The sequence below is a fragment of the Somniosus microcephalus genome, chromosome 3 (assembly GCF_052327205.1).
Source record: "Somniosus microcephalus isolate GS21.2 chromosome 3, FLI_Smic_1.0, whole genome shotgun sequence".
Taxonomy (NCBI): domain Eukaryota; kingdom Metazoa; phylum Chordata; class Chondrichthyes; order Squaliformes; family Somniosidae; genus Somniosus; species Somniosus microcephalus.
The window spans coordinates 257,300,479-257,314,521 of NC_140989.1; the positions used below are offsets into that span (position 1 = coordinate 257,300,479).

Here is a 14,043-nt window from a genome sequence, read left to right on the forward strand (position 1 = left end):
TCTCTCTTCCAACAACAACATGCCCTCAAAAAAGCCTCGGCACCGCCGGGCTCCCCCAGCTAGTATACTTATAAAACACCTTAGGATTTTCCTTTATATTGCTCGCCAGTGTTATTTCATGGCCCCTCCTCGCTCTCCTAATTTCTGGTTAATATTTTTTGCACCCTCTCCAGTGCCTCTATATCTTTTTTATAATATGGAGACCAGAACTGTGCACAGTACTCCAAGTGTTGTTTAACCAAAGTTCTATACAAGTTTAACATAACTTCTCTGCTTTTCAATTCTATCTCTTTAGAAATGATCCCTAGTGCTTTGTTTGCTTTTTTAAATGGCCTTATTAAACAGCTTATAAACAAGTACAGAACCAGGGAAAAGGGGAGGGTTGGGGTGGTGAGGTGGGGTCATGAAAGGAACAAAAGGGAAGGTCTGCGATAGGGTGGAGGGCAGGAGTGATTAAATGACAAAAGGGATGATGGTGCAAGGCAAAAGGAGGTGATAATGGAGGTCTAAATATCTGATCCATTTAGAACGCTTTGATCTGCTTTCAGTCTTAAACTATGAATGCACTGTATTTTAGGATTTGTACTGACTTCATGCATCCACTAATGCTGTCTCCTACGTGTTTTTGTCATTCAAATCATCAGAACATAAAATTTACAGTGATTTAAAATAAAAAGTGTTAAAAACATTACTTAAAGTAATAACATAATTACAGGGGAGGTCATTTTCAAAGTCCCAATGCTGGAGCCCAATCAGCAGCACTCGAGGACCTCACTACTTTGTTTCTGAAATGTCTGCCGTACATTTCCAGAGCGTGTAATGGTGCTAGAGATGTGTGCATTAATCACATTTTGGGGAAAGAAAAAGCTGAGAGTCAGTTTTGTCTCAATAGCTTCATGGGCAAGGTGTTTTTTTGCTAATGTTACAGACACTTTTACGCTATCGGAGTTCAATGGTTTCCAGACACCCGTGCCTCCCTCCATAGTCCCATTTAAATTTGGGCAGACACTTTTTCTATTGGGATAAGGAAGCTGGTTTCAGTAATCTAAACACAGGGAGCTGATCATGTATGTTTACTCACTGTGGGTATTAATTGAAGCTCAGTGCTGCTAAAGTCCCAATGCAAAATCTGGACAGCACCACACAGACGTCACTCTCCCGAAGCTGGATGCAGTATAACTGCAACTATAAAAGCGGCTTTTGGTGTTTCCATAACATGAATTTTATCTTCATGTCACATATTTATCAAGTTTGTAAACAAAGCTCTGCCTATAACATCACACAATTATACTACACTTCTCACAGATTATGTAAACTTACTTCCAAAACTCTGCTGCCCGTATCTTAACTTGCACCAAGTCCCATTCATCCATCACCCCTGTGCTCGCTGACCTACATTGGCTCTCGTTTCGGCAGAGCCTCAATTTTAAAATTCTCATCCTTGTTTTCAAATCCCTCCATGGCCTCGTCCCTCCCTATCTCTGTAACTTCCTCCAGCCCTACAACCCTCCGAGATCTCTGTGCTCCTCCAAAACTGGTCTCTTGCGCATCTCCGATTTTCATTGCTCCACAATTGGTGGCCGTGCCTTCAGCTGCATGGACCTTAAGCTCTGGAATTCCCTTCCTAAACCTCTCCGCCTCTCTACCTCTGTCTCCTCCTTTAAGACGCTCCTTAAAACCTACCTCCTTTTTTGCTCACCTGCCCTAATATCTCCTTATATGGCACGGTGTCAAATTTTATTTGGTAACGCTCCTGTGAAACGCCTTGGGTTATTTTTGCGATTTTAGGGGCGCTATATAAATGCAAGTTGTTGTTGTTGTTATTTGGACATACATTACTGTTCCTGCTGGGTCAGAATCCTAGAATTCCTATCCTAACATCGTAACAACATCAACATCATTAGCTGTAAATCAGGAAATGGAAGGGAGGGAGGAACTCAAGAAAATTACAATCACCAAGGAAGTGGTACTGAGCAAATTGTTGGAGCTGCAGGCTGACAAGTCCCCAGGTCCTGATGAACTTCATCCTAGGGTCTTAAAAGAAGTGGCTGGTGAGATAATTGATGCGTTGGTTTTAATTTTCCAAAATTCCATAGATTCGGGGAAGGTTCCATTAGATTGGAAAATAGCGAATGTAACTCCTTTATTCAAAAAGGGAAGGAGACAGAAAGCAGGAAACTACAGGCCATTTAGCTTAACATCTGTCATAGGGAAGATGTTAGAAGCTATTATTAAAGACGTTATAGCAGGGCACTTAGAAAAGTTCAAGGTAATCAGGCAGAGTCAACATGGTTTTGTGAAAGGGAAATCATGTTTAACCAATTTATTGGAGTTCTTTGAAGAAGTAACATGTGCTGTGGATAAAGGGGAACCAGTGGATGTACTGTACTTAGATTTCCAGAAGGCATTTGATAAGGTGCCACATCAAAGGTTATTGCGGAAAATAAAAGCTCATGGTGTAGGAGGTAACGTATTGACATGGATAGAAGATTGGCTAGCTAACAGGAAACAGCGAGTAGGCATAAATGGGTCATTTTCTGATTGGCAAGATATAACGAGTAGTGTGCAACAGGGATCAGTGCTGGGGCCTCAACTTTTTACAGTTTATATAAATGACTTAGATGAAGGGACCAAAGGTATGGTTGCTAAATTTGCTGATGACACAAAGATAGGTAGGAAAGTAAATTGTGAAGAGGACATAAGGAGGCTACAAAGGGATATAGATAGGTTAAGTGAGTGGGCAAAGACCTGGCAAATGGAGTATAATGTGGGAAAATGTGAAGTTGTCCATTTTGTCAGGAAGAATAAAAAAGACGCATATTATCTAAATGGTGAGAGATTGCAGAGCTCTGAGATGCAGAGGGATCTGGGTGTCCGAGTGCATGAATCACAAAAGGTTAGTATGCAGGTACAGCAAGTAATTAGGAAAGCTAATAGAATGTTATCATTTATTGTGAGGGGAATGGAATACAAAAGTAGGGAGGTAATGCTTCAGTTATACAGGACATTGGTGAGACCACATCTGGAGTACTGTGTACAGTATTGGTCTCCTTATTTAAGAAAGGATGTAAATGCTTTGGAAGCAGTTCAGAGAAGGTTTACTAGGCTAATACCTGGAATGGGCGGGTTGTCTTATGAGGAATGGCTGGACAGGCTAGGCTTGTATCCGCTGGAGTTTAGAAGAGTAAGAGGTGACTTGATTAAAATGTATAAAATCCTGAGGGGTCTTGACAGGGTGGACGTGGAGAGGATGATTCCTCTTTTGGGAGAATCTAGAACTAGGGGTCACTGTTTAAAAATAAGGAGTCGCCCATTTAAGACAGAGATGAAGAGAATTTTTTTCTCACAGAGGGTCATGAGTCTTTGGAACTCTCTTCCTTAGAGGGTGGTGGAAGCAGAGTCTTTGAATATTTTTAAGGCAGAGGTAGATAGATTCTTGATAAGCAAGGGGATGAAAGATTATAGCGGGAATGTGGAGTAATCGGATCAGCCATGATCTTATTGAATGGCGAAGCAGGCTCGAGGGGCCGAGTGGCCTGCTCCTGCTCCTAATTCGTATGTTTGTATGTTCGTATCATTGTGGGAGCACCTCACCACAAGTACTACAGTTCAAGTAGAAGGCCCACCACCACCTTCTGAGGGCTACTAGGGTGCCAATGCCACCCATATCCCCAGAACAAATAATTTTTAAAAATACCAAGCAATTTCATTTGTCCAATTTTTTTCTTGCTGTATTTTAATTTATGGGCACCACAATGCGGAAATTATCACAACTTTGTAGGTGACATAATATCTCAAAAACTGATCGTAAACGGGGAGCATTGTCGTTTTCCAATGTGGTTGGATATTCTATTTGAAAAACTGTTGCTCAGACGTTGGAAGTTATTTCATTAGCACACTCCTCCCTCTTATACTTTCTTAGTCACAAATGAGAAGTAATAGAGAGAAAGCAGACATTACAACACATTCGCAATATCTGGAACTCACGTGAATTATCTGGAAAGCAGTGGCATCAGTGTATGACTGGCATGTCTGTGGTCCGGAAAATACACCCCCCATCCTTGTTAGTTCTGTCCAAATACTGGAATTAACAAACAAAAGAGTCTCTTTAAAACGTAATAAAGCTCAATTACAATGTCGTTAAGTTTGTAGCATGAAATAGAACTGCTGTTTTTTATTGTCTTGTTTTTCAGTGGTAATATGGTAGCTAACCTGTTGAATAGACGTTGAACTGGGGTAAAGACTCTTCCAGCGCGAACATCACAGACACGCAGGGACCGTGCAGGCTCTTGAAGATCGATCTCAACTTTGCGTCTTGATCCCGGTCCAATACAATGAGGTGTTGTAAACCCGCGGACACTTACATCACGCAGCTCTGCCTTTGTGAGGTGGCTGTCAGACGGCTCACCCCGGGGGTGGTGCTAAAATGCTGTTTAACAGTGAATTAAAAAAAATCAAAAGTGGCCACTCAAAGTATCAATATTATCCCAATAATAAATCAAAACTGAGCTGATTTTGACGCTTGGGTTGGCACTTCAATGACCACGTTTCCCAGTCATTAACTGTACATTATTTTAGTAAGCCTGCAATACTGACTGATCTTGCAGTCGTTGATCCTGCAGTGCATTAGGCATTAAAGTCATGGAGTGAATTAATGTCCAAACTTGGCAAAACCAATTTATAAAGTTCATAGTAGGTATTGTGGGGGTGGTGTGTGAGGGTGCCGGTTAGTTCCCTCAGTAACCCCTAGATGGCACCTTCACTTGTTTGTTTCCCTTTGCTAAATTGTTACTAGTTTACTTAGCTGCCGTTTATCAGGTTTATTGGTTTCACCTGTTTTTGCTTGTATTTAAGTTCTGCGGTTTCTTCCCTCTGTGCTCAGTCTTGGCAAGCCGTTTGCCTACTGGTAGCTTGTCTTGAGCTCCTATGTTTGTAACTGTTTACCTGTGTGATTCTAGTAAAGTAATTTTATTTAAGACTGCATACCTGCTTCTCGCCTCGTCTGTCTGCACTTGGGTCCAGAACCAGCCTCGCCCTGACAGCAAGACTGAGCCAGTATGGACCCAGCAGTGATGGAGGAACTTCGTTCTATTCTCTCCCATCAAGGTGCTTTCCTCGGCCGTCTTGAGCAACTTCTCCAAAGCATTTCGGACAAGGTAGATACGTGGACTCAAACCATTCAACACCCAGCCGCTGTGGCTTCTGCTCAGGATGTTCCTCCTCAGTCAGTTCCTTTGGGTTCTACCCCACCGGTCGCCGATCTCCAGACTCACCGAGAGCCTCGCCTACCCGCGCCAGAGCGCTATGACGGTCATCCGGGCAAGTGTCGCGGCTTCTTGACCCAGTGCTTCCTAGTTTTTGAACTCCAACCCTCCATGTTCCTATCACCCCGCTCTAAGGTAGCGTTCATCATATCACTACTCTCGGGAAAAGCTCTCGCCTGGGCTACCGCTATCTGGGAGCAGCAATCTTTCATCTGCTCGGACATTCTCTTTTTCGTCGAAGAGATGAGCAAAGTCTTTGACCATCCTGTGAGTGGACGGGAGGCAGCTAAGAGACTTTTGAATCTCCGCCAGGGCAACTGCAGCGTAGCCGACTTCGCCATTGAGTTCCGCACACTCGCTGCAGAGAGCCGCTGGAACACCGAGGCCCTTCTCTCCACGTTTCTTCATGGCCTCTCCGAATCTATCAAAGATGAACTGGCATCCAGAGAGGTTCCGGAGGACCTTGACACGCTCATCTCCCGTGCCATCAGAGTGGATAACCGCCTCTGGGAGCATGGTAGCGAGAGGAGATTCACTACTTCCACAGAGGTGAGATCTTCCGGTGTTTCGAATCTGACCAAGAGTTTCAAAGTACCCCCGAGTCCACCTGTTAGCGCCGAAGAGGAACCTATGCAACTCAGCAGAACTCGGCTCTCCCAGTTTGAGAGACAGAGGAGATTGAGAGAGGGGTGTTGTCTTTACTGTGGCCTGTCTGGCCATCTCAGAGCCACATGCCCTGAGCTTCAGGAAAAAGCCAGGAGGATTGGGAAAATATGGACAGATCAAATCCCTTCTCCTACCCCTTCTGTCTTCCAAACCCTGCTTCCCGCTCGTCTCTCTTGGAAGGGACAACAGTACAACCTCCAGGCGTTTATTGACTCCGGGGCCGCTGGCTGTTTTATCAATGCCACCCTTGTGCGCAGCCTGAAAATTCCTTTCTCTCGCCTTGACAAGCCTTTACAAGTCACCGCCCTCGACGGCAGGCCCCTTGGTTCTGGGCGTATTCATCATATCACCGGAGTATTACATGTCCAAGTAGGGGAGAGACATCAAGAGTTGCTGCAGTTTCACCTTATCGATTCACCTGAGCTCCCTCTTGTTCTTGGACATCCGTGGCTCTCTCTTCACAACCCTCACATTGACTGGGCTACCGGGACTATGCTGGAGTGGGGTCCTTCATGTCTAGCCAACTGTCTTAAGGTCTTCCCTAGTCTGCCCCGTCCTTCCTCTCCCGAGCCAGCTGATCAGCTGGACCTTGCTCATGTGCCCCCTGAATATTCGGACCTCCATGCTGTGTTTAGTAAGAGGCAGTCCACTACACTCCCCCCACACCGGTCCTATGACTGTGCCATTGATCTCCTGCCTGGCACTAGCCCCCCTCGGGGTCAGCTCTACTCTCTCTCTGGCCCTGAGAATGTTTCCATGGAAGAATACATCAAGGAAGCCCTCGCTACAGGTTTCATTCGCCCTTCCACCTCCCCAGCGGGTGCTGGCTTCTTTTTTGTAAAGAAGAAGGATGGTGGTCTCAGGCCTTGCATAGACTATCGGGGGCTTAACAAAATTACCATTAAGAACCGCTATCCTCTCCCTTTGATGTCTTCAGTGTTTGAGCAGCTGCAGGGAGCTACCATCTTCTCCAAACTTGACCTCCGCAACGCGTACAACCTGGTCCGCATTAGGGAGGGGGATGAATGGAAGACTGCCTTTATCACCCCTAGCGGTCACTGGGAATACCTCATCATGCCCTTTGGTCTCACTAACGCTCCTGCTGTCTTCCAAGCTCTGGTCAATGACGTGCTCCGGGACCTGCTGAACCAGTTTGTGTTTGTTTATTTGGATGACATTCTCATCTTCTCAAAGTCCCCCCAGCAGCATGTCCAACATGTCAGACAGGTTCTGCAGAGGCTTTTGGAGAACCGTCTCTTTGTCACATCCGAGAAATGTGAATTCCACGTCTCTAAGGTCACCTTCCTGGGCTACGTCATCTCCTGTGGAAGCGTCCAGATGGATCCTAGCAAGGTTCAAGCCGTCTTGAACTGGCCGCGTCCCACGTCGGTTAAGCAGGTTCAGCGGTTCCTGAGATTCGCCAACTTTTACAGACGCTTCATCCGCTACTTCAGCTCCATTGCCGCCTCCCTCTCCGCATTGACCAAGGGCTTGTCTTTACGGTTCAGTTGGTCTTCTGAAGCGGATCGGGCCTTCCAGGAGCTCAAACAACGTTTCACCTCTGCTCCCATTCTGGTACACCCGGACCCCACCCTGCCCTTTATCGTAGAGGTGGATGCCTCGGATATTGGAGTCGGGGCTGTCCTGTCCCAGCGCTCCCCTAAGGACCAAAAGCTACATCCTTGTGCCTTCTTTTCCCGTTGCCTGAAGCCAGCAGAGAGTAACTATGATGTCGGCAACAGGGAGCTCTTGGCAGTTAAGTTGGCCTTGGAGGAGTGGTGACACTGGTTGGAGGGAGCAGAGCATCCTTTTGTCGTCTGGACCGACCATAAAAATCTGACATATATCCAGGACGCCAAGTGCCTCAACCCTCGGCAGGCCAGGTGGGCTCTCTTCTTTAACTGGTTCAACTTTCTCCTGTCTTACTGCCCAGGGTCTAAGAACCTCAAACCGGATGCCCTTTCTTGCCAGTTTGACCCCTTGGAAAAGGACCGGACCCCGGAACCTATCATCCCCAGTTCCTGCATCGTTGCTCCCGTCGCATGGGAGATTGAGACTGTGGTGCAAGGGGCCCAACATCAGGAGGCTGACCCTGGAGGAGGCCCTCCTAATAACCTTTATGTCCCCAGTCAGGTGCGCGCCCAGGTCCTTCAATGGGGGCACTCTTCTCGATTGACTGGTCATCCTGGGATCCGTCGGACTCTCGAGTTCCTTAAGAGGAGGTTCTGGTGGCCCTCTATTGAAGCCGACACCCGGGCCTTTGTCTCCGCTTGTCCCGTCTGTGCCCAGAACAAGACATCCCAACAACCTCCGCTTGGTCTCCTGCATCCCTTGCCCATCCCCAGCCATCCCTGGTCTCATATCGCCCTGGATTTCATCACCGGGCTACCTCCATCTGAGGGATTCACTACCATCCTAGTTGTGGTCGATCGCTTTTCCAAGGCTGCTCACTTCGTTCCTCTTGTCAAGCTTCCCTCTGCCAGAGAAACTGCCCAGCTGGTTGTCCAGCATGTCTTCCGCCTCCATGGCTTGCCCCTGGATGTCGTCTCTGACCGTGGTCCCCAGTTCTCATCCAGGTTCTGGAAGGCCTTTTGTTCCTTCCTGGGCGCTTCTGTCAGTCTCTCCTCTGGGTTCCACCCACAGTCTAACAGCCAGACTGAGAGAACCAACCAAGATCTGGAGAGGGTGCTAAGAAGCTTTGTGTCCTCCAATCCTTCCACCTGGAGCAAGTATCTGGTCTGGGCAGAGTACGCGCACAATACCCTTCAGAGCTCCTCCACTGGCCTCTCTCCTTTCGAATGTCAATATGGCTTCCAACCGCCACTCTTCCCTGAACAGGAGAGGGAGGTAGGAGTCCCGGCTGCCCAGGGGTTCGTCCAACGCTGCCGCCGTACCTGGAGGAGGGTCCGATCCATCTTGCAGCTCGCTTCTTCTCAGCAGAAAGTGCAGGCTGACTGACACCGCTGCCCAGCTCCTCGGTTCCGGACCGGACAGAAGGTCTGGCTGTCTACCCGGAATCTTCCGCTCCATGTGGAGTCCCGTAAGTTGGCTCCCCGGTTCATCGGACCTTTTAGGCTTTTGGAAAAAGTAAACCCTGTGGCCTACCGGCTCCTCCTTCCTCGGTCGATGAAGATACATCCCACGTTCCACGTCTCTCACCACAAGCCGGTACTTACCAGTCCCTTGGTTCCTGCTTCCAGACCTTCCCCCCCCCCGCCCCGCATGATTGACGGTCAGCAAACCTACACTGTCCGTTGCCTCCTTGATAGTCGCTGGGTTAGGAGGAGCATTCAATACCTGGTTGATTGGGAAGGTTATGGTCCTGAAGAGCGTTCCTGGGTTCCGGCCCGGGACATTTTGGATCCTGAACTCATCAGGGATTTTCGCCGTCGCCATCCTGATCGTCCAGGAGGAACGTCAGGAGCCGTTCCTAGGGGAGGGGGTCCTGTGAGGGTGCCGGTTAGTTCCCTCAGTAACCCCTAGATGGCACCTTCACTTGTTTGTTTCCCTTTGCTAAATTGTTACTAGTTTACTTAACTGCCTTTTATCAGGTTTATTGGTTTCACCTGTTTTTGCTTGTATTTAAGTTCTGTGGTTTCTTCCCTCTGTGCTCAGTCTTGACAAGCCGTTTGCCTAGTGGTAGCTTGTCTTGAGCTCCTATGTTTGTAACTGTTTACCTGTGTGATTCTAGTAAAGTACTTTTATTTAAGACTGCATACCTGCTTCTCGCCTCATCTGTCTGCACTTGGGTCCAGAACCAGCCTCGCCCTGACATGGTGGGGATAATTATCCTTGGGATGACTGCAAAACAATAATCTAATCTCAATATTCAGATGATAGCTCACAGTTTATGGCCTCAACTGAAATGCTTAATGAATTTCTGGTCATGCTTGCATTCATTATTCTTCAGTAATACTCAATAATTTATATTTATATATCGCATTTAAGGTAGCAAAACATCCCAAGGTGCTTCAGGGTCCAATCTAAGCAGGAGGAGGCAAATTAGGGGAGGCTACTGAAGGTTGGAGAGTTCTAGAGGTTGGGATGAGGTGGCTGAAGGTTCTGACACTGCAGGTTGAAGGTAGTGAGGATGAACACATTGGAGCAGAGTTGGAAGAGTGAAGGATGGAGCAATGGAGGCGCCAGGTTGTGAAGAGATTATGCAGAGGATTATGAAAACTGTGATGCACTGAGGGATGATGAGCGAATGAAGTGTGATGAGGACAAGGGTGATACGCAAGCAAACTTTGCGCAGGATTAGAAGCAGGCGGTGAAGTTCTCAATGAATTGGAGTTCATGTAGTAGCTTTTTAACTGTCTTTCTACCCTTAGAGCCCTTTACACATTCTCTTAAAAAATGGGCAAAGTTTTCCCCCTGCCTCTCCCAGGAGATTGCACGAGGGGTGAAATGAGTTGATGGAACTGGTAGGCTGCATCATGTCTGGATGGGACAATCTTAATGTACCAGATAATTTTTTCCCGTCATTCTTTGTATGTCCTTTGGCCTGATTTTCCTGTGTGAAAATGTAAACCTCTAAATATGTTTTGCTACATTTTGGATTGATGTTGGTACAAAGCCTTGAGTTGAATTTGTGTAGTCAGTAAAACAGTGGTGGCTAATTTCTTGCAGCTCAGGGCCTGGAACATATTCTTTAGGCCTATATATATATATATGTTCTGTTCAGATGCTGAATGGAAATGACAAGCTGACTAATCTACCCATTTTCTCCCCTTGATGGCATAGCTCAGCCTGGGAACCCAATGTGTGGTAAATCATGGGTGCAAACCTGCATACTTGTACCTTGTGGTCCAGCTCATCTATCTATTACTTTTCTTTGTCTCCGAAGGAATTTTCAAACAGTCAGCTGTAAAGATGCATTAGGGACAATTTTCCAGTGATAACTCCATTCAGCTTGCAACAAACTGATCCCATCCCATTTATTATAGTGTCATCAGAGATTTAAGTCATCAAATCAGATATTAATTGATATTGTACAATTTTAACGTTTGTCTATGCAAATGAATCGCGTAATCTCCGCAAAATATATTACTTGGTACATTCATGGTAATGTGTAAAATGATAGCAAGAAATTACAGGACTCCACTTGCAAACTTGAATTTGTGTTTCATTATACCTGATTTCCAACTCAGAAAATATGGCTCTATGAAATCGTATGATGACTTTAATATTTGCAAGCCTAGTACTGTATATATTTTTAATTTATCTACTTATGGGATATTCAATTGGATTAAAATAAAATGTAAAGAGATCTCTAGGCATTCATTATTTTCAAAACATTTTAAATATTATTAAACATTAGATATCTGCGCTCCTCTAATTCTGCCCTCTTGAGCATCCCTGATTATAATCGCTCAACCTTTGGTGGCCGTACCTTCTGTTGCCTTGGCCATTAGCTTTGGAATTCCCTGCCTAAACCTGTCTGCCTCGCTACCTCTCTTTCCTCCTTTAAGACACTCCTTAAAACCTACCTCTTTGACCAAGCTTTTGGTCGCTTTCCCTAATTTATCCTTATGTGGCTTGGTGTCAAATTTTTTATCTTAAAATACTCCTGTGCAGCGCCTTGGAATGTTTTACTACATTAAAGGCGCTATATAAATACAAGTTGTTGTTTTTATAATGGCCCAGATTTTCCGGGGCCAATGACTGCGTACGCACAGCATGCGCGAAAAACCCGGAACTTGCGAACTGTCAAGTTTCAGCTCGACAGATCGTATGAATCTGAAGGAAATGGACATTCGCTGATGCAGAGTTGGGCTATTTGCCCAACTACGGCCCAGCAAATGCCCATGAAACTCTTATGCCTGGTAAAAGCAGGCATAAGGACGTCTTTTACCAGCATAAGGCTGAAAATAAATATTAAAATACATTTTTTCAAATCATTTAAACATTCAAAAACCTTTTAAATTAGATTAGATTATTTTTAGCCCCTTTAAAAATATTCAAATTTATTTTTCAAAATGTTTTTGTTTTAAATGTTTAATTAAATTGTATTTTAATAAATTTTAAACATGATGCTTTATTTTGGTTGTGTGAAAATTTATTTTTTATGTCATTCCTATTATGCTTATGGGGATTCCCAACGTAATTGGAATCCCCAAAAGCATATTCAGGATCCCCCTTTTTGATTGGTTGGACCAGCCCACGTGATCCCAGGGACGTTCGTGAACCGCGTGCGCCCCGGGATCTGTGGGCCTTTACGCAGACATACGCCAATCAAAAAGGGGGATCCTCATAAGCATAATAGGAATGACATAAAAAATACACTTTCACACAACCTAAATAAAAAGAAATCATGTTTAAAATGAATAAAAATACAATTTAATTAAACATTTAAAACAAAAATGTAATTTTTTGTAAAATAAATTAACATTTTTAAAGGGGCCAAAAAAAACGAATTTTAAAGATTTTTGAAACTTTAAATGATTTAAAAAAAAATTATTTTAATATTTATTTAAACCCTTACGCCGGTTAAAAAAAAAAGGCCCTACACCTGCTTTTACCAGGTGTTAAGAGTTTCGTGGGCATTCGCTGGGCAGTAGTTAGGCAAATAGCCCAACTCTCCGTCAGCGAATGTCCATTTCCTGTGCATACGGATGATGTCAAGCTGAAACTTGCCAGATCGCAAGTTCCGGGTTCTCACACATGCGCAGCACATGCGGAAACCTGGAACTTGCGGGGCACCTACGACCGCGTATGCTGCCTTCTGGACTCATTCCACTTTGGAGTCAGTTCAGGCTTTATACCTGATTTACACTACACAATTTTAGCATTGGTGTGATGCTGAAACCACTTTGCCCCATCACTAAGGTTATGTAAATACACCTTTAAAGTAACATTGTAATGCAGAATATCACACATTAACGTCAGCATCTTAAAAACCTAATTTTCACTCAGGACAGATTTTCCATGTATTGGACATTAAATAATGGACCAAGATTTGTTTTACAACACACAAATGCACCACGGGACTCCAGTACATTCACAGCACAAAAACCCCACAATGAATGCTCAGTGAACATGGATCTAACACCAGTATAAGGTTCTTCTAATTTAATTGCAAATATTAAATGTCTGTCATCTTCACCCTCAATCTTTTAGCTCTGGTGCCCATATCCTATCTTGCACCAAGTGCTGCTCACCCATCATTCCTGTCCTCACTGATCTACATTGGGTCCCGCTTCCCCAACCCCTCAATGTTTAGATCCTTTAATGCACCCCACCCTCCCCCTGACCCTATCTCTACAACTTCCTCCCCTGAACTCTCCCTTCTGCTGACTCTGGTCTCTTGTCCATTCTTCTCCTTCCTCTTTCCCTATCATTGGCCATTGTCATTACCTTACCTTCAGCTGCTTAGGCCTCAGGTTCTGGATTTCCCTCCCTAAACTCCTTGAAGACCATTTTAAAAACCCACTTCTTTGATGAAACTTCTGGTCCTCCCTCCTAATATCTCCTTCTTTGGGTTGGTGTCATGTTTTTGATTAAATTTTTTGGATATTTTCCATGTTAAAGGCACTATAATAAATGCACATTGCTCTTGTCTTTAGACACTTTGATCTTCAAAATTCCTGAGCCTGTGATATTCTTGGAGGGTGAGCTAGTTCCAAATGCACAAGATGTGCCAGTTTTGTTTATTTGGCAAACACAAAAGTATGAAATTCAGGTCTTCATATACTTAATACAAACACTAGATAATTGTACAAAATGGCAGTGTGTTAACTTGACACCAATGTAATCTATTATCATGAAAGATTATCTACACATCTCAATCTCATGCATACATGTAACCTTGATATGCAATGGGTGTAGGAAACAAAAGCATTCTAATTTTTTTTCTCATTTGTTTAATTGAAATTATTTTCCAGACATAAATCTTTCAATAGTTCTGGTTACAAGCTTTGGAGCTGTGTAGATATCAAATATTGTGAAAACCAGGCTTATAAATGACCTTACAGGTCTATTTATAAGCTCTCTTGTGCCAAGGGATGACTTGTACTTTAGTGTCATTTTATACAATTAGAATGCATATGATGAAGTTAAAGTGAGTGGACTGGGAGGAGCAAGTGACCACTTCTTATGAAGTGCTCAGCTTTTT

The 14,043-nt window shown here is 44.6% G+C and overlaps 2 protein-coding genes across 2 annotated transcripts in view; one reads left to right on the plus strand and one right to left on the minus strand.

Annotated features, from left to right (window-relative positions):
- ro60 (Ro60, Y RNA binding protein) overlaps positions 1 to 4,280 on the plus strand; it is a 69,346-nt gene extending 65,066 nt beyond the window's left edge. Inside the window, exon 10 of the transcript XR_015077637.1 lies at positions 4,194 to 4,280. The gene's annotated coding sequence lies outside the window, so the exon portion shown is untranslated. The remainder of the gene's footprint in view (positions 1 to 4,193) is intronic.
- Positions 1 to 4,294, minus strand: part of LOC147121864 (uncharacterized) — a 32,244-nt gene extending 27,950 nt beyond the window's left edge. The window contains exons 1-2 of the mRNA XM_085982386.1: positions 4,213 to 4,294; positions 3,988 to 4,081 (exon numbers count right to left, since the gene is read on the minus strand). Of these exons, the coding sequence (XP_085838512.1) occupies positions 3,988 to 4,059 (72 nt within the window). The 5' untranslated portion in view covers positions 4,060 to 4,081; positions 4,213 to 4,294. The remainder of the gene's footprint in view (positions 1 to 3,987; positions 4,082 to 4,212) is intronic.
- Between the last annotated feature and the right edge of the window lie 9,749 nt (positions 4,295 to 14,043).